Source organism: Genypterus blacodes, unplaced genomic scaffold (genome assembly GCF_046128005.1).
Source record: "Genypterus blacodes isolate CSIRO-AG114 ecotype Tasmania unplaced genomic scaffold, CSIRO-AGI_Gbla_v1 ptg000043l_1, whole genome shotgun sequence".
NCBI classification, from domain to species: Eukaryota; Metazoa; Chordata; class Actinopteri; order Ophidiiformes; family Ophidiidae; genus Genypterus; species Genypterus blacodes.
The window spans coordinates 230,880-250,244 of record NW_027466856.1 but is presented as its reverse complement, the minus strand read 5'-3'; the positions used below and the strand labels follow the sequence as shown (position 1 = coordinate 250,244).

The following is a 19,365-nucleotide window of genomic DNA, read 5'->3' as shown; positions in this document are numbered from 1 at the left end:
AACCCCAAATACCGGAAATATATAGCTTTGCCTTCAACATAAAGGTTTACCATAGCGCCTAGTCATAGCTACAGCAAAATGTTACAGAAAAAATGCGATTTTAATGTTTGCAACAATTATGATGATAAATTAAGAAATGCATTTAACAATAACATGAAATATAGCTGTTGAATTAAATACTTCAGTTAATAACAAAAAAGGCTACAAACAGCAAGCTTAACAACTAAATTGAGTGTGACTGGAAAATATACAGATGTGTATTCGAGAACAATATTCAAACCTACATTTTCAGCCTAGGTTTTAAATATGGAATGAATTTAACATTTGCATTAACAATTTGTACCATACATAAAGGAACTGTAAATAAGTCATTTTACGTCGTAAGTAGCAACCGGAAGTGATGATTTGTCCGCTCGCGCTTAACATCAGTGTTTGGGGATTTTGGAATGTGGGGTCCCGTCGTCAGGAAAACTTTTTAAAACTGCACCTTTATTACATTTATACCTCGGTAAGTCGCTTTAACGGAGTCCTGTAACTATAATTCAGCATTGAACGACATTCCGAACTGTCTGTGACGTACATAAATGTTTTAGTTCAACGCACCGGTCAAAGTTTTCCTAAAGATGTCCGTTAGCTAGCAAGGAGTTTGAAAAGTCGGGGCGAACCATGACGAGTTAGATTTTAGAAAAAGGGGCTAGTTCGTGTTTAATGTGTTACTTCTCGAATTAAGTCCTCAGATAAACATTTTATTCAGGACGTGACAAGACATTGAGCCGTCCCCTTCTGCCCAGGCAGGCTCAAACATGCCCGTTATTAGAGGGGTTGAGGTCAAACAAGCGGATCCCGACTTGAAGCGATTGTTTCGGGAAACGTGATGCCTGCAGATTAGCATTAGCTGCGTTTGTTATCGATACATTAACAACCATAGTTACTGTGAAATGAAGCGTGTCAGCTGACTGGCTGTGAGTTACCGAGGCTTTCGTTCGGTTTTATACATTGACGTCGTGTGCGAGGGCTCTTTCTGTTCTATAATATGCTCTAAAATTCATTGTTGTCTTTCCATCGGGACACAACTCATCTCCCACACGCCGAAAGGAAACATTAGCTGATTGCACGCCGTGTTTTCACAACATTTCTTCCCCCAGGGACGCTCGTTTCTGTCTCCATGGCGATGCTGTCGCGTTGAGCAGCGAGGGGCGGAACCCTACGAGGACCGACGGCTCGGCGGTGTCTTTCTTTCTCACATAGAGGCAGAATCAAGCGAAGATGGTAAGGACATCACGGCTGCATCGAGACAACCGCGGCACTAGGTAGATGGAGCTCCGCGGTGTGGGCGAGTGTGACTCGGCAGTGGTGGAATCTGTTCTCTGCGCCTTTCCTGCAGATGCTGCTTGTGCTCGTGTGCTGTTTTTCTCACTCTGTGTTTCTGTGATTGTGTGGTGCGATTGAGGCTTTTGATATTAGTGTGAATGACACATTTCCACGTGATGTATCTGATCTGAATTCTCTCTGATCTCTCTCTGATCTATATTGAAGCCATTTCAGGACGGAGTTTACTACCCCTATTCCAGCGATACCCAGGGGACCCACTCATCAGCAGGGATCCCGTCCCTCCTGAATTCCCCACAGAGCCAGCCCTCTTCAAATGGTCACTCTGCACCTACACCAGGCATGACTCCATCCAACGGTTCCCCCACCATCCTGCCCTTCAAGTTCCGTCCGCGGAGGGAGAGTGTGGACTGGCGGCGCATAAACGCAGTAGACGTGGACCAGGTCATCTGCCAGTTGGATGTGGATGTCCTGCAGGAGCACATCAACACCGTGACCTTCTGCACCTTGGATGGGGAGCGATGCCAGCGGTGTCAGAGCCCAGTTGATCCAGCTCTGGTCAAGCTTTTGCGTCTGGCTCAGCTCACGGTGGAGTGGCTCCTCCACTGCCAGGAATTTCTGACGCTAAACCTGCACGCGAGCGAGGACAGAATGGTAGCTGCGGGCAGGGAACGCGAGCAGATCCTGGCCCAGCAGAAGAAGCAGGAGGAGAAGGTGAAGACACTCATTACAGAGCTTAAACAGAGGAAGAAGATCATTCGCACTCAGCAGTCTCTGCTCACGCCACGGATCATCAGCAACAGCAAGGTACTGACAGCACACTCGACATTTGCTCTCTTGAGGATATCGGTTACCATTTACACTCATCATACACACGGCCAGCAGACAGCCAGCACCATCACACCCACCCACCCCCCCTCGCTCCTCCTACTCAGGGCTCCCGCTCCGTCATTGTTCACGAGCTCTATTCACAGCTCCTGCTTTGTGCATTTGACACAAGGGGTTGCAAAGGAAAACATAGTGTTCAAAGTATTTAAAATAACCAAGAGTTTTGCTTTTAAAACATTTATAACGTACAGGAAACACTGAAATGCCTGAGCTGTTTTGGTGTGGTTATAATAGGCTTTGTGTCCAGACTGGTAGGATAGGATTGAGGCGTGCAGAGCAGATGGTGTTGTGTGGTGGCAATTAGGTTTTTTTAATCCACTTACAAAAGGGTGACAAAAGCAGTAATCAAGAGGACAGACAGACTCACACCAAAGCCAAAGCCTCATACATGCTGTTCCTTCAATGGCTTGTTGTCCGTTTAAATATGTTGTTGAGGATATGTTTGTAAATCTCTTCATGTAAGATCCTTTAAATCTTTTTTTTTGTTGCCTGCAAATATTGCTTGAGGAGACGACGGAGCTCCAGATTATTTTTAGCACAAATCAAAACCCTCTCCCCCTCCTCCCCTCTCTCTGGAGCGTGGCTGCCATTGACCGGGCCAAGCGGTTGCCAAGACAACAGCTGTAGAGTGTCATGACAGCGTGTGTGGTTGCTAGGTGTGCACGAGTGGCTCGGCTAACACACGGCGCTAGCTGAGCTCAGCCCGGGTCAATAATTGATAAGAGTGTGTTCTTAGATGACTTTTGGCGCTTGTTGCGTCTGGCTGGTGAGGTCACTCTTTCCCTCATTGTATTTCAGTTCAGCCCGTATAAATGCTCCTCAGATAGAGATACACACACACAGCTCTTTGTTTGAGTCGCAGCACTGAGACTAATTTAATTTCACTCCCAATTTCCAGAATTATTCCAAGCCAGTAATATAATTGTCCCGCTGATAGACGAGTCACACCTCTCCAGATGATGAGACATGATAACACCAGCAGCAAGAAAAATACATTAGATGATGGTCACAAACACGATGTGCGGCAGTGTTAAATGTAGTGCGTGTGTGTGTGTGTGTAGCACATGTAGCATCAGTAAGCTGGAGTGCTGATGGCTGCTGCTTCTACTTCAGACATACATGATGCTAGTCTGTCTGTATGGAGCAGAATTAGCTGATTGGTCATTGATGAAGTCACCACCAAGCACATCAAGAGTGACTGGCAAAGATCATACCTTATTAATTTCACATCATTACAATCATTGTCCTCTCTATAGAAATGAGTTTGTGTCATGCTAACGCACGTCTTCTTTGTGTTTCCTCTAGTGTCTTTATTGTGATAAATCCTTCCTCAATGCCACCTTCCTCCAGAGTCACATGCAGCGCCGTCACCCGGATGACCATGAGAGCCGTAAGTCAAACAGGGGAGAACTAGGTCAGATAAATTGCTTACACCAGAAAAGAAATAGGTGAAAGAGAGTGACGGCTCATGGAGGCAGAAGATACATTTGCTTTTTCGTATTATTCCTCCCACATTTTTCCTCTTTTGCTTTGCTTCTGTAACTATTTTCCAGAATTGCAGTCAGAAAGTGAAAAGAAATCTCAACTCGAAAGCCTCAAGACGGAGATCACTAACCTGAAAGGGCAGATTGTGCAGCAACAACAGACCCTGGTAGCTAAAACGGCTGAGGTAGGAAAAGGAGTCCTCCGTTACAGTAAACTGAGTCTCCAAGGTGCTCTATGGATGAGGTTTTACAATGGTAACCTATTATCTTTACAGGAAAAGGAGCAGCAAACCCTGCACAAGGGCCTGCAGAGTGAGCTGGAGCGCTTCAAGGCTGAGGAGATGTCACGCATGGATAGGAAGATAGAGGACAGCAGAGATGGCATACGCAGGGAGATGGAGTTTCTTTACAGCCGGAACATGCAGTTTCAAAATGTATGAAACTGATCCTTTCATAATAGCTTCAGCAGCTCCTGATTACACACCATGAAGCATCTCGCCACTGTTGTGTGTAACAACATTAACATTTGATTTTCCTTCACCCACGCATTCATAGGAAGCAAATCAGACGGCCAAGCAGGAGAGAGCAGCGAGTCCCGTTCGCGCACAGCCAGAGAGAGACCTGGACGCCTACAAAGAGATCCAGGCCCAGGCAATCCAAAAGCTGGAGCACCAACTGAAGAAACAGGTCGGGCTTGGCAGATTTTAAAACCTGGAAGAGAAAGATTCCACATGTATCATAACACGCTTTGAATATGCTCCTCTAGGATAAAAAGTGGGAATCCAGACTGCAAGACATTAAAGTTCTACATGAGTCAGAGAAGAATCAGGTATTTGCATCATTACGTTGTGTGTCATGACGGTGATTGTGGCATTACAGCGGCTGTAGTAAATATCCATTCACACAACTCCTCTTGTTCCCTCCAGTTACGAAACGAGCTGAGCAGGATGCAGCTGACGGTGTCCGAGCAGCAGGAGCGCAGCCTGAGAGCGCGGGAGGAGATGGGAAGGAAGCTGCAAGAGAAGGAGCAAACCATCAAGGCTCAAAGGGAGCAGGTCCTGACACACACACACACGCTATAACCGCTGTAGAATGTGATTTCTGTCGGGAGAGGAAATAAGCCGGAGGGTCGGCCCTTGTTGAGGATATCCTGTATTTAGTCATTGAGCTGCTGATTGTGTTGTAGTGTGAAATGATGATACAGTATATCTGACAGGTTCAGACTGCACACTTTCCTGTACATTCATCCTTCCTGGCATTTCCTCACGCTCCACATACAGCTGTGTTCAAGTGAGGTCTGTTGTTTTTCCTCTCATCTCACAGATTAGGACCATTTCCTCAAATCCACCCACCAGAATAGTTGAGGTTCCAGGTATGAATCCCATTTAGCTGCTTTATGCTGAGCTTTGTTCTTCTCAGTAGGACACTGAACCTAACACAGTCATCATTTTCTGTTTTCAGTGAGCGTCGCCGCACCAGCACCGGAGCCCAAACCAAAGAGAGTTGTACTGGGTAAGTTAGGAAACCGAGCTGTTCAATTGTAGTAGAAAAGCCACGTCACTCCCACGCCATCCGAGCATGTGCTTAAACACACGGAAAGTTTACGTAATGCTGCAAACATCCAACTCCAAATAAATAACTGTCCCTTTATGTGACTCGCTGACCTCTCACCCTGTGCACTGCACAATTAGAGGAGCCCCCCTCTGCTCCTAAGCTGGATCCTATACAGGAGCTGTCAGAAGAGGACAAAGGTAAAATGGAGGCTAAAGCCCGCAGATTCAATCGACTGCATGCCCTCTGCATGGATGCATCAGTCTGTTGGAGCGGCCTTCTTTAAGTGCATCTGGACTAAGTCTCTGTCCTCACTGATACCAAAGGCATTGAGATGACCTCAGACTGCTTTCTGGAGAGTCTGCTCCTGGTCTGTGGCGATCCATGAGCCGTGTCGACATCAGTGGTCATTATGTGAAATCCATCTGCTGTCTTTTTGCCGTCTTTGTGGCAGACATGTAGACGTTCTCCTCTTCTGTCTGCTCCAATGCATTCATTATTGCAAATCACTCCATTCTGTCTGGCTCGACCTGTAGCATGGAGCTTGCTGTCACATGTGCATGTTAATGTCCTCTCTCATTTTCACAATCGTCTACTGCTTTGAATCGGCACCACAATGGCTAATTGAGTAAAAACAAAACAAATCAAAATGTGTTTTACAGACTCAAGCAGCGTCTCTGAAAGGAGGCCAGTGGAGAAGAAACCGGTTCTCATAATAGAGAAGAAGCAGAGGGCGACCATCAGCAACGGAAAAAGGAACACTGAAATCAATAAAAACATGCGGCCGGCCGTGGAGCAAACGCTTGATGAGAAGCTAGAAAAACTGGGGGTCAAAATGGTACGCAACATATTGAAAGTTCTACTGAATGGAGAAAGTAAATCCTTGAAGTCCTCTGCAAATGTAGTTTATTTCTTGGCTGAGTTCTCTCTTCTCCCTCTCAGGGTCAGGCTGGTCTGGCAAAGAAAGAGCTCAATTCCATCATGGCCAAGGTGCAGTCAGAGCGGAGGAATGTTGTCAAAGGGATGCCCAACTATGGGCGGCACCGGGAGGATCTGACCAACGTCATGGAGCAGCGACTGAGAGGGCGGAGAGACGAAAGTTCTCCCTCAGAGCTGCAGCCAAGAGCCAAGCGCTCAGTTCAAGGTGCTTTCTAGAGCAGAAGCATCAAAAAGCTGCTTCACACATGAGATTTCTAAACCCGTACTCTGCTCAAATCACTACCATCCACATACTCATCGCAATAACATTAAATGAGTTTGAAGTAATTGTATCATCTGTCTAAAGCTTTAGCTGTAAGCTCATAAGATGTTCGCTGCACGAGCCTCGATCACGTAAGCCGAGTTTAACTCAGCGACTGATCCGCTAACTGAGTATCTTTTTGTTCTGGCCTGTAGTGGTGCAGATCAGACCTCGATCCAGTAGCCTCCCCTCCAGGGCCACCCAGGTTTTGTCTGGACCCTCGGTCAAACAGCCCAAGACGCCCCAGCCGGCACCGAGGACGAGGACCAGCACCACGCCCAAGACGTCCACACCCAACGCTAAGTCTGCTGCACAGGTCTTCACATCTAAGTATGGAAAATTATCCAATATATGTCAAATGAAATAGTCTGATTAGTTTGGGGTGGAGACATGTACTATTGTTATTTGTAAGCATTATGTTGTTGTTGGTGTATCAGATCACAGAAATCCAGACACTTTAATTTTTAGTTAATTTGGTTTCACCCGTCTGTGTTTCCTCAGAACTCCGCCGTTCAGTTCAGATGGCGAATCTGATGAGGATGATTCAGACAAAGAGGAAGAGCAATCGCAAAAGCCCCAGCACTATCCGAGGGCCAAATCTCCGCAACCCAAACTAATCCAGGCCACGCCGGTCCAGATGAGACCCAGCATTTTCAGTCAGAAGCAATCCTCCCCTTCCGGCTACCTGAAGCCAAGTTCAACGAGCAAGAGGACCATAACCATGATGGACAGCGATGACGACTGGTCAGAGGTCAGCGAGCTGCAGGAGATCGACCCCAGGCAGCTTCAGAGTTACAAAGACCATAACGGTAACACGGACAAGACAAAAGCTGGCAAAGGTGAGTGAAATCAACATAAGATCCATATTAAGTTATGATTCACCTGCCTAGAAATTTAAAACCTGCAACACTTAGGCCACATTTCCGTATTCAAGCAATTGCCTTCTGGTTTTAGAGAATAAAATCAATGGTCTGGTCAGAAAAATGGAGAAGCAGTTTGCAGAGAGATCAACAAAGAAACCAGCAGGGGGCGTGAGCATCTTAGCGGAGAGGAAAGACGAGGTTCAGGAACTCACGGTGAGATGGCATTCTTGTATTCTTGTATAAAGCGTCTATGCGGTCTCATGGCATACTGGTATAGTCAGACTTTCCCTGCTCCATGTGGTGACAGAACACAGATCTGGAGGAGAGCAGTGACTTTGCCGTCTCCTCCTTGGAGGACGGTGTGGGACAGGATATGTTTAAACCGGTGCGGGACTCTGGACCGCTGAGGAAGAGCCTGGACTCACCAAGCACCAGCGCCTGGGAGTCTTCCACAGGGAGGGAACACAAACCAGGTCAGCGGCAGACACGGGGGCCCTGAGCTTTAACATACACACAGGGGCCGATGCTGCTCATGAACATACAGTGACATCTACGCTGCTCTGCTGTCTTGTGCCCGCAGGTCTAACTGAGGCAGGATCAGGCAACATCGCCCTCAGCGACTTCAGCGACGACTCTGAGGGCTTCTCGCAATAAATGCCACAGCTGATATCAGGTGATGCAGGGCAACGCCAAACAGAAAGACTGACTGACCTCCACATGCCAAATAAGCACATTTTCTACAGTTAGAATATGGAAGGCATAATACACACACAGCAATATTTAGCAAAGGGATTTACTTCAAAGATGCTGCATCATAAACATGTTAGACTTTTCAATCTGAAACATATTCCTTTTCCTTGTCACCATATGCCTTGTGCCAACCTTTTGCTTTCTTTTTTCAGTCTTCAGGACATAGAATGTCGTTGATACGTTTTGTATTTTCACTGAAATATAACCCTAAAGGTACTGTATGTAGTCTGTAAAGGTTTATCATATCATATTTTATAAAGGCATTGTGTTAAATGAGACGCTGGGATGTGATCTTTGTATAGAAAATATTTATACAAGCAATAAAATGTTAGTGAAAACATAGAATGGTTAATGTTTCTCATCTTTTGTTGAAAATTGTTTGATTGAACATCCACTACAATGTAGAAATCTATGGCCTCGTTTATTACAGAAGGGTCAAGTTGTCTTTTCTGCGTTTCCTTTCTTAATTGCAGGATGTTTGATTCCAGACATGCAGGACTTCATTAAGTCTTGTAATTCATGTTTACATTTAACCCTTTCATGCACGAATTATGATGCCCCAGTCAGGATTTTTTCCCAAGTGTTTTTATTTATCTTTAGGCATAAAAAGAACAAATACATTTTATTTATTTTTTACACCAATTATTATAATATTATTATAATATTATTTAAGGAGTTACTGAAATGTCCACTTAAGTGGACATTGTGCATGTGAGGAACAGAAACAGAAAACGTGTGTATTTAACAAATCAATGAATAAAATGATAATTGTTTTGATATAAACATTACAACATACATAAATTATAATTTATTTATTCTAAGAAAATCTGAAAACATTTATTTATATCATAAAAAGTTACTGTAGATGAAACATTTTCAAGAAGATAAATTCTTGCATGAATTGTAGTCACTGACGCATTGCAATGTCCACTACAGCGGACTACACTCAAGTGGACATCGTGCATGAAAGAGTTAATGTGTTCAACTTTGGCCTACTTGAAGGTAAGGGTAAGAAATAACAGAAAGGTCACATTAACTGACTATTCACCTTATTAAGGACAATCAAATGCAGTATTGTGAGTGCTTCACACACACTCACCCTGGGAACAAAGAAGAGATCTGCACTGCAGCTGGCACAACCATCCGGTGGTAATAATGCACTATACGACGTTTCCTTGCTGGTTAGCAAAGTCCCTAAAGTGGAATGTGACAAAGTGTTAGTATGGATGTAATGTTGGTGAACATCCCACGTGCCAGTTTTCAAAAAAAGGTAAGAAACTAATTTCCTTTAATTTTTACGATACAAACATAGCTAGTTATCAAATGTAGTTTGTCAGAAAGCGTCTTTCATACAAGAGAACACCGAAATCTTATAATGAATGAACCGTTTTACGCTATTAAGTCTTAATTAGCCCATCAACATCTCTAATCATTGTAAATGAACATTCAATTAAATGTTTTACCACAAGTGACGGCTCTGCAGTGGGCCATACAGGATTATTTGATACGTAAACCATGTTTTGCATTTATGAAATTGTAGAACTACAACAAAGACCACTTTTAAAAATTGTATTTCTCTTTCCCTCCGGAGCCACAGGTTGCCCACCCGTGATTTAGACCAAGCGCGCACAAACGAGAACGCGCTCACCTGGGATGTTCTCTCTTTTAAAGCGGTACAATGTGAAACGTGCCGTTCTGTGACGTCAGGGGTCATCTGGCGTCAGGTCAGGTAGGGCTGATAGCCGTCAATCTGTTTGACGTCACATATTTCTTAAATATAAGCGCGCTGTGAAAGTTATGAGCGCGTTCGCGTTTTCTGTTCGACTCGGTAAGAGTATTTACTAATGAATGTGGTCAAGCATGAAACGCGATACTGTTGTAACTTAAAGATAGATATCCAATAAATATGACTGATTGAATTAGTCATTACTTTTCACAGTAACACACGATGAAAGGAGTTTGTTTTTCAGAACAGGATATAGTGGATTTCCACAGATTCGAAAAAAGCTAAAGGTTCTTCCTAAAAGGTTCACGCACTCTGAGCTTGATGCGGGTTTGGACCGGATCGCACAGATTTCAATGAAGCGCGCTGCCCAGAGAGCAAAGGAACCGTGTGTGTGTAGTTTGTCTCTTCCGCGCTACTTTGTTAACACGGGGCAGAGGGACGTAATCACTGTTGGGTCAAAGTAAGACTTAGATGGTTGAGTAGAGGTGAGATGCAGCAGCTGCTGCTCTTCGGTGTTTCCCTTATAAACCAGCTGACCGCTTTCTGAAAGGGGCGTGGCCTCTGCATGTAGCTGTGTTCTGAACACAAAGTGGAGCTGCAACTATCTTTCTCCCGCTGAGCTTTTTGTTTTCATTTATTTTGGTTTGGTTGGGACTGAAAATTAAACTTTGTTTTTCTCATTCATTTGACTTAGGCATGAGCCATATACTGGTAGGGTGTCCCTGTTGAGTCAGCAGGGATCTCCACAGAGCCATCCCTCCTTTAAGGGAGCATGCCTGCTCCTCCGCCAGGCACTACTCCATCAATCAGTTCCCCTTCCATCCAGCCCTTCAAGTTCCGTCCACGGAGGGAGAGTGTGGACTGGCGGCGCATAAACGCAGTAGACGTGGACCAGGTCATCAGACAATTGGATCTGGATGTCCTGCAGGAGCACATAAGCACTGTGACCTTCTGCACCTTGGATGGGGAGCGATGCCAGCGGTGTCACACCCCAGTGGATCCAGCTCTGGTCAAGCTTTTGCGGCTGGCTCAGCTCACGGTGGAGTGGCTCCATCACTGCCAGGTATCTAGGACCCATGACCTGCATGCAAGCGAGGACAGACTTGTAGCTGCTGGCAAGGAATGCGAGCAGATCCTGGCCCAGAAGAAGAAGCAGGAGGAGAAGTTAAAGGGACTGAGGGCTGAGCTCAAACAGTGTAAGAAGATCATTAGCAGTCGGACGTCTTTTCTCACACCACCGATCGTCGGCAACAACAAGGTACTGACAGCACACTGAGCATTTACTGTCTGCAGGGAGCAAGTCTACATCATATGTACATGCTGTTAGTCTGCCTGGAAGGAGCAGAATCAGCTGCTTTGATTGGTCCTTGAGTTGTGGGTGAAGTTACCATCAAGCACATCAGGAGTGACTGAGGAGTGATTCTAGTTTGTACTTGTTCTTTCATGAATTAGTTTGTGTTGTATTACTAACACAGGTCTCTTTTGTGTTTCATTTATAGTGTCCATTTTGTGATATCGCTTTCCTCAATGCTGCTTTTCTCCAGAATCACATGCAGCGTCGTCACGTGGACAAGTATGATATCCGTAAGTCAAGCAGGAAAAAAAACTAACCACGGAACGAAATAAAGTAACAGATGTATCTGTGCTTAATTCTGGCTTTTGTGAACGTTGCCTTACAAATAGAACTAGTTCAATTTGCTTACATTGATGTTGATTAGAATGCTAATGATGTGTCAGAAATCTCATTTCCTAGTGACACATGAAGATCTCTTTCATCTTTGTGTATAAAAAGTGTAAAAGTGGTGATTAATGGTAAAAGAAAACTGCAAAACTTGCCGCAAAGTTCAGGAAATTTCAGCTGCAAAATTTGGTGATTTTCATCGCAACAACAACATTTGCTCGTTTTGCTACTGTAACCATTTCTAGAAGTGCAGCCAAATGGTGAGGGGAAGTTTCAACTTGAAAGCCTCAAGACGGAGATTATTTACCTGAAAGAGCAGATTTTTCAGCAACAACAGACCCTGGTAGCCAAAACGGCTCAGGTAGGAAAAGGAGTCCTATGTTTCAGTATACAGTACCTGTGAGCCTCCAGGGTGCTGTATGGATGAGGTTTCACAACATTCTCCTATTTTGTTATCAGGAAAAAGAGCTGCAATCCATGCACAGAAAATTGCTGAAAGAGATGAAGCGCTTCAAGGCTGAGGAGTTTTCACGCACAGACAGGAAGATGGAGGACGGCAGGGAGATGTACAGCCGCCATGTGCAGTTAGAATATGTACGGAACGGATCCTGTCATAATGCCTTCAGTAGCTTCATAATCAGTGCAGAAGCATTGAAGCATCTTAGCACTGTAGTGTGTAGAAACATGGCATGTGTTTCACCCTTACAAGACCTTACTACCTTTCTAATGCTGAATTTTAGTCATCCACATATTCACATCCCCACAAGCCAAACAGACGGCATAACTCACTTTAAATATTCTCTTCTAGGATAACAAGTGGGAATCTGTGCTGCAAGAACTGAAGGGTCAACATGAGACTGAAATGAATCAGGTATTTATGTTATTTAATTGTGCAGCTATATCACAAGCAAATATCCATACACGCAAAATATTACAGCCCCGACACGCTCCTCTCATTTCCTCCAGCTGAGAAAGGAGCTGGGCAGGATTCAGCTGTCTGGGGGCAAGCAGAAGGACCGCAGCCTGAGAGCGCAGGAGGAGATGGAAAGGAGGCTGCAGGAGGAAATGGAAAGGAGACTGCAGTTGGAGATGGAAAAGATGCAGCGGGAGGAAATGGGAAAGAGGCTGCAGGAAGAGACGGAAAAGAGGTTGCAGGAGGAGATGGCAAAGAGGCAGCGGGAAGAGACGGAAAAGAGGCAACGGGAAGAGACGGAAAAGAGGCTGCAGGAAGAGACGGAAAAGAGGCTGCAGGAGGAGATGGAAAAGAGGCTGAAGGAGGAATTGGAAAGGAGGCTGCAGGAGGAATTGGAAAAGAGGCTGCAGGAGGAGGTGGAAAAGAGGCTGCAGGAAGAGATGGAAAAGAGGCTGAGGGAAGAGACGGAAAAGAGGCTGCAGGAAGAGACAGAAAAGAGGCTGCAGGAAGAGATGGAAAAGAGGCTGAAGGAGGAATTGGAAAGGAGGCTGCAAGAAGAGACGGTAAAGAGGCTGCATGAGGAGATGGAAAAGAGGCTGCAAGAAGAGACGGTAAAGAGGCTGCAAGAGGAGACGGAAAAGAGGCTGCATGAGGAGACGGAAAAGAGGCTGCAGGAGGAGACGGAAAAGAGGCTGCATGAGGAGATGGAAAAGAGGCTGCAGGAGGAATTGGAAAAGAGGCTGCATGAGGAATTGGAAAAAAGGCTGCAGGAGGAGACGGAAAAGAGGCTGCAGGAAGCGACGGAAAAGAGGCTGCAGGAGGAGACGGTAAAGAGGCTGCAGGAGGAGACGGAAAAGAGGCTGCATGAGGAGATGGAAAAGAGGCTGCAGGAGGAGATGGAAAAGAGGCTGCAGGAGGAGATGGAAAAGAGGCTGCAGGTAGAGACGGAAAAGAGGCTGCAGGTAGAGACGGAAAAGAGGCTGCAGGAGGAGACGGAAAAGAGGCTGCAGGAGGAGACGGAAAAGAGGCTGCATGAGGATATGGAAAAGAGGCTGCATGAGGAATTGGAAAAGAGGCTGCAGGAAGAGACAGAAAAGAGGCTGAAGGAAGAGACGGAAAAGAGGCTCCAGGAAGAGACAGAGAAGAGGCTGAAGGAAGAGACGGAAAAGAGGCTGCAGGAGGAGACGGAAAAGAGGCTGCAGGAGGAGGCGGAACAGAGGCTGCAGGAGGAGACGGAAAATAGGCTGCAGGAAGAGACGGAAAAGCAGCTGCAGGAAGAGACAGAAAAGAGGCTGCAGGAAGACGCGGAGGGGAGGCTGCAGGAGAAGCGGGAAAAGAAGCTGCGGGAGGAGATGAAAAGGAGGCCGCAGAAAGAGATTGAAAGGACGCTGCAGGTGGAGATGGGAAAGAGGCCACAGGAGGAGATGGGAAGGACGCTGCAGGTGGAGATGGAAAAGAGGCCACAGGAGGAGATGGGAAGGACGCTGCAAGTGAAGGAGCAAACCATCAAGGCTCTGAGGGAGCAGGTCCTGACACACACTCATCCTCGCACAATTATCGCTGCAGAATGTGTTTTCTGTCGGGGAGGAAAGGAGCTGTGGGGTCGGCCCTTGTTGAGGATATCCTGTATTCATTCATTCATTGAGCTGCTGATTGTGTTGTAGTGTGAAATGATGATACCGTATATTTGACAGGTTCAGACTGCACATTTTCCTGTACATTCTGTAAATTCCCGGTAGACAGCAGATGGTTTCCTCACGCTCCACATACAGCTGTGTTCAAGTGAGTCTGTTGTTTTTCCTCTCATCTCACAGATTAGGACCATTTCCTCAAATCCACCCACCAGAATAGTTGAGGTTCCAGGTATGAATCCCATTAAGCTGCTTTTGCTGAGGTTTGTTGTTCTCAGTAGGACACTGAACCTAACACAGTCATCATTTTCTGTTTTCAGTGAGGGTCGCTGCCCCAGCACCGGAGCCTAAACCAAAGAGAGTTGTACTGGGTAAGTTAGTGTACGGACAGATATTATTAGTATCTTTGAGGCTCTTCTTCTTTGGGTTGGTGTCAAGCAAGGCACGGGACTACTTCTCCTTCTTTTGTCTTTATTAACTCGGCATTAACCGTGCCTTGCCTAAAATACTCCCCCGTCCTTAGCACTCTACAATTAACGTTCCTATGGACAGATCACTAGTCCCTTATAAATGTATTAAAATAACTTTCACAACAGGTATTCAACCTTAACGTCAGACCTTCCCATAAACAGAAGACAATATCATTACTAGATCAAGTTCCAACAAGTTAACAAAAACACCCGGTTTTCAAACAATACACACCATAAACATTTCCACAATACATCTAAACCATTAAGAGTTTCAGAATATATTTGTTGAATTGGAAATAATTTTTACAGCATTAATCGCTGTGGCTGCCGAACCACCTGGGCAGAACGAGTAGATTGTGTCTCAGAGTACTGTGCCCGATCAGCTTGTAAAGGAGTGACTGCTGGGGCCTGTACTCTAGGGACCCCATCTGGGGGTCTACGCAGCAGGGGCAGTGAAGGGCAAACAGGGGCAGAGTCTGGCCTTGTGTCAGGAAATCTGTGATTCAAGGAGAGAGAACCTGATAATGCTGAATATCTGGGAAGATTATCCCTTGGCCATCCACCGTAGTGAAGAGTGGAGGATTGTCCACCTGAAGAAGGGGGAAGCATTTCAAGTGTGTACCACCAGAAGACCGATAGGGCTTCAAACGATCATAATGAATAGTCTTAAAATCCAATTGGGGCTTCCTCAAATCCAATATCCTGTGAAGCAGTCCACTGTCATCTGAAGAGACAACTTCAAAAGGTCCACTCCAGTTTGGTTCCAGTTTTCATCTTTGTGTTGTGGGGACCTCCACCCACACAAGATCCCCACACTGATAGGGTTTAAATCTTGTATGTGCGTTGTAGTAATGCTCATGCTTCAACTGCTGCTCATCACAAGGAGAGCAAACCATGCGAAAAGCAGTGTCAAGTCTCTCCACCAGTTCTGACCCATAGTTTTGACAACGCTGGTGTGGAGAGATGCACATCTGCAGGTAAGCGAGGCTCTCTACCATGGGCAAGGAAATATGGTGAATAGCCTGTGCTGGAATGGGGTGTTGCGTTAAAAGAAAGTCCTACAGATGGTAAGTACTGGTCCCATTCGCCACCTGAGGCATTTATGACCTGAGCCAACTGTTCTTTGAAAGTTCTGTTAAATCTCTCAACCATGCCATTACCACAAGGATGATATGGCGAGGTCCGTTTCTTTTTAATATGCAGTCTCTTCTCCTCTTCTGTCTACTCCAATGCATTCATTATTGCAAATCATTCCACTCTGTCTGACTTGACCTGTAGCATGGAGCTTGCTGTCACATGTGCATGTTAATGTCCTCTCTCATTTTCACAATCCACTACTGTTTTGAATCAGCACCCCAATTTCTAATTGAGTAAAAACTAAACAAATCAAAATGTGTTTTACAGACACAAGCAGCGTCTCCGAAAGGAGGCCAGTGGAGAAGAAATCGGTTCTCATAATAGAGAAGAAGCAGAGGGCGACCATCAGCAACGGAAAAAGGAGCTCTGAAATCAATGAAAACATGCGGCCGGCCGTGGAGCAAACGCTTGATGAGAAGCTAGAAAAACTGGGGGTCAAAATGGTACGCAACATATTGAAAGTTCTACTGAGTGGAGAAAGTAAATCCTCTCCAAATGTAGTTTATTTCATGGCTGAGTTCTCTCTCTTCTCCCTCTCAGGGTCAGGCCGGTCTGGCAAAGAAAGAGCTCAATTCCATCATGGCCAAGGTGCGGTCAGAGCGGAGGAATGTTGTCAATGGGATGCCCAACTATGGGCGGCACCGGGAGGATCTGACCAACCTCATGGAGCAGCGACTGAGAGGGCGGAGAGGAGGCGGAAGTTCTCCCTCAGAGCTGCAGCCAAGAGCCAAGCGTTCAGTTCAAGGTGCTTTCTAGAGCTGAAACGGCATCGGACTCTGCTCAAATCACTACCATCCACATTCTCATCGCAATAACATTAAATGAGTTTGAAGTAATTGTATCATCTGTCTAAAGCTTTAGCTGTAAGCTCATAAGATGTTCGCTGCACGAGCCTCGATCACGTAAGCCGAGGTTTAACTCTGCGACTGATCCGCTAACTGAGTATCTTTTTGTTCTGTCCTGTAGTGGTGCAGATCAGACCTCGATCCAGTAGCCTCCCCTCCAGGGCCACCCAGGATATGTCTGGACCATGGGTCACCCAGCCGGCACCAAGGACGAGGACCAGCACCATGCCCAAGACGTCCGGGCCTAACACCAAGTCCGCTGCACAGGTCTTCACATCTAAGTATGGAAACTGGTCCAATATATAAATAAAATGAAATAGTCTGATCAGTTTGGGGTGGAGACATGTACTATTGTCATTTTTAAACATTATGTTGTTCTTGATGTATCAGATCACAGAAGTCCAGACACTTTGTTAATATTTTTAGTAATTTGATTTCAAACAAATAATGTGAGTGTATTGCATCATCGCCTGTCTGTGTTTCCTCAGGACTCCTCTGTTCAGTTCAGATGGCGAATCTGATGAGGATGAGTCAGACACAGAGGAAGAGCAACCACAAAAGCACCATCGGTATCCGAGGGCCAAATCTCCCCAACCCAAGCAAATCCAGGCCACGCGGGTCCAGATGAGACCAAGGATGATCAGTCCAGTCCAGTCCAGACGGGCTCCTCCGGCCAAGCAATCCTCCATGTACCGCCGCCTGAAGTCAAGGGAGCGCTCAAGTGTCCCTACCAAGACGGCCGCCAGAATGACGGACATTGATATCGACTGGTCAGAAGTCAACGAGCTGCAGGAGATCGACCCCAGGCAGCTTCAGATTTACAAAGACCAGACAGGTAAAATGAACAAGACAAAAGCTTGCATCAACATAAGACGATCCAAATGAAATTTTGTTACACACTGAACCAATATGGAGGACTAAAAGTGCCAAAATTAGATAAATAAATACGCCATTAAATAATTAATTAAAAGTGTCAATAATTAATTAAATGTGAAATAATTTATTTAATAAAACAAGTCATACAATTTAAAAAAAACATTTAATTATTTCAGTGCACATTTAATTATTTCATAGTTCGGTGTTACAGCGAACCATGAATTAATTTTATCCGTCAACCTCGCCCATCAAAGTCGGTGGGCGGGGCTAACGCGAATCTAGTCTAATCCACTGCTTTGGTCTGCCTTGAAGCAGAAAGTAGAAGAAGTTTTTTTAAACATGGCGGCTGTGTTGATGGAGGATCTCTGTGAACTTCTTAGAGAGTTGGTGAGAGATATTTTAGACCTTGCACAGTATGTGGAAGCAGGACCTGCTGACCCCGAGCATGTAGCGTGTAAAGCATTTATTAAAGCTTTGCGTCAATCCATTACCTGGAATCGATTTGCCTTGACTTGATGTGCAGGGTAACCGATCAGGCGTAAGAACCCGCCCTCTAACTTTGAAGGGGTACATTTGACAGATAAAATTAATTCATGGTTCGCTGTAACAACGAACTATGAAATAATTAAATGTGCACTGAAATAATTAAATGTTTTTTTTTAATTGTATGACTTGTTTTATTTAATCAATTATTTCACATTTAATGACACATTTAATTAATTATTGACACATTTAATTAATTAATGACACTTTTAATTAATTATTTAATGGCGTATTTATTTATTTAATTTTGGCACTTTTAGTCCTCCATAGAACCAGATCTAAATGCTACAATTAATTTAAATAAGACCTCAAAGATATGTTCTATGTGATCAATTATATAAAATCTGTAGAGCGTGCCTAATGAATCTATTTCAGTTGACATTTCTACATTTGGTAAAGGTGTTGCATTTATACTTTTGTTCATTTTGTTTAAGCTTCCCAGCAACTCATTCAAACCACACAAACTCATTTAAGCCATATTTACATATGTAATCAATTCTCTTCTGCTTTTGGTCAAAATCAAAAAATCAATGCTCTAGTCAGGAAAATGGAGGAGCAGTTTGCGGAGACGTCAACAAAGAAACCAGCAGGGGGCGTGAGCATCTTAGCAGAGAGGAAGGACGAGGTTCTGGAACTCCTGGTGAGATTGCAGTCGAGCCTTTTCATTTGCTGCATCTGTGTCGTCTGCAGAGCAGAAGAAGTTGGGCTCAGTCGTGTTGATTTCATTACAAATGTGGCACTTTCCTTACTGTGTTCTTGACAGAACACTGATCAGGAAGAGAGCAGTGAGTGTGTGATCTCCTCCTTCGAGTACTCTGAACCGCTGAAGAGCCCGGAGTCTAGCACCAGCACCTGAACATATGATGTGAGGCCATGAGATGGGATTTTTGTAGAGAAGATATTAACAATCATTTGCAATAAAAACTTAGTGAAATACATAGAATGTTTAATGTTTGTTTTATTATGGTGAAACTAATTTCAATGACCAGCCTCTTCAGAATTATAATGATGCATTTTTACATCATTTTGGACCATCAGCAGTTCTTTCTGCACTTCTGCTCGTAGTTCAAATGTGTCATGTTGAAGGTAATAACTTTTTGCTGATCAAATGTTTAACCTGTAGCCATTAAGGGCGGAGACAACACGGCACCTGGGGAAACAGCTGACGGGTGAGTAACCGCCTGTGCACCAGCCAGACAACACTCAACCTTATAACCATTTATGATTTATACACAGAGATGGCAAGAAACAGAAAATGTACAAATTTTATGCCGATTTTATGTCAAGACCGCTTTCGTCACAAACTGTCTCAGAGATGAAGATGAAACAAAGGGGAAATTTAGAGAATGCATCTAGCATCTCAAATGGAACCCAAGAGAGCCAAACCGAAATGGCTGCCACGGGAGTGAGTGTTAGGGACTGACATCAGCATTGAAAC

At 44.9% G+C, this 19,365-nt stretch overlaps 2 protein-coding genes across 3 annotated transcripts; both read left to right on the top strand.

Moving 5' to 3' along the window:
- The first annotated feature begins 417 nt into the window (after positions 1-417).
- Positions 418-8,430, top strand: dzip1 (DAZ interacting zinc finger protein 1). 2 transcript variants are annotated; one of them, XM_076148768.1, is made up of 18 exons: positions 418-508; positions 1,146-1,269; positions 1,537-2,136; positions 3,523-3,607; positions 3,771-3,886; positions 3,977-4,135; positions 4,257-4,388; positions 4,468-4,530; positions 4,628-4,756; positions 5,025-5,073; positions 5,163-5,213; positions 5,915-6,090; positions 6,195-6,396; positions 6,648-6,822; positions 6,994-7,331; positions 7,447-7,568; positions 7,663-7,828; positions 7,936-8,430. In XM_076148768.1, the coding sequence occupies exons 2-18, from the start codon at positions 1,267-1,269 to the stop codon at positions 8,007-8,009; spliced, it is 2,640 nt and encodes an 879-aa protein (XP_076004883.1). In that variant the 5' UTR covers positions 418-508; positions 1,146-1,266; the 3' UTR covers positions 8,010-8,430. The 2 variants fall into 2 exon arrangements, with proteins under 2 accessions (XP_076004883.1, XP_076004884.1); XM_076148769.1 differs by having other exon boundaries at positions 1,146-1,310.
- Positions 8,431-10,603: 2,173 nt separating this feature from the next.
- Positions 10,604-18,783, top strand: LOC142999313 (cilium assembly protein DZIP1-like). Its single transcript, XM_076148805.1, has 15 exons — positions 10,604-11,089; positions 11,331-11,415; positions 11,758-11,873; positions 11,972-12,106; positions 12,321-12,383; positions 12,479-12,536; positions 13,881-13,951; positions 14,240-14,288; positions 14,377-14,427; positions 15,931-16,106; positions 16,204-16,408; positions 16,630-16,789; positions 16,997-17,362; positions 18,435-18,567; positions 18,691-18,783. The coding sequence occupies exons 1-15, from the start codon at positions 10,604-10,606 to the stop codon at positions 18,781-18,783; spliced, it is 2,247 nt and encodes a 748-aa protein (XP_076004920.1).
- Positions 18,784-19,365: the final 582 nt, after the last annotated feature.

Excerpts from the sequence above, each read along its gene's own strand:
- dzip1 (XM_076148768.1), top strand. Across the intron at positions 3,608-3,770 it reads CCCGGATGACCATGAGAGCC|AATTGCAGTCAGAAAGTGAA; the intron begins GTAAGTCAAACA and ends ACTATTTTCCAG. Across the intron at positions 4,389-4,467 it reads AGCACCAACTGAAGAAACAG|GATAAAAAGTGGGAATCCAG; the intron begins GTCGGGCTTGGC and ends ATGCTCCTCTAG.
- LOC142999313 (XM_076148805.1), top strand. The coding sequence starts at position 10,604 with ATGCCTGCTCCTCCGCCAGGCACTACTCCATCAATCAGTTCCCCTTCC. Across the intron at positions 12,537-13,880 it reads CAAGCAGAAGGACCGCAGCC|AGAGGCCACAGGAGGAGATG; the intron begins TGAGAGCGCAGG and ends TGGAGATGGAAA. Across the intron at positions 17,363-18,434 it reads GGTAAAATGAACAAGACAAA|TTTTGGTCAAAATCAAAAAA; the intron begins AGCTTGCATCAA and ends ATTCTCTTCTGC.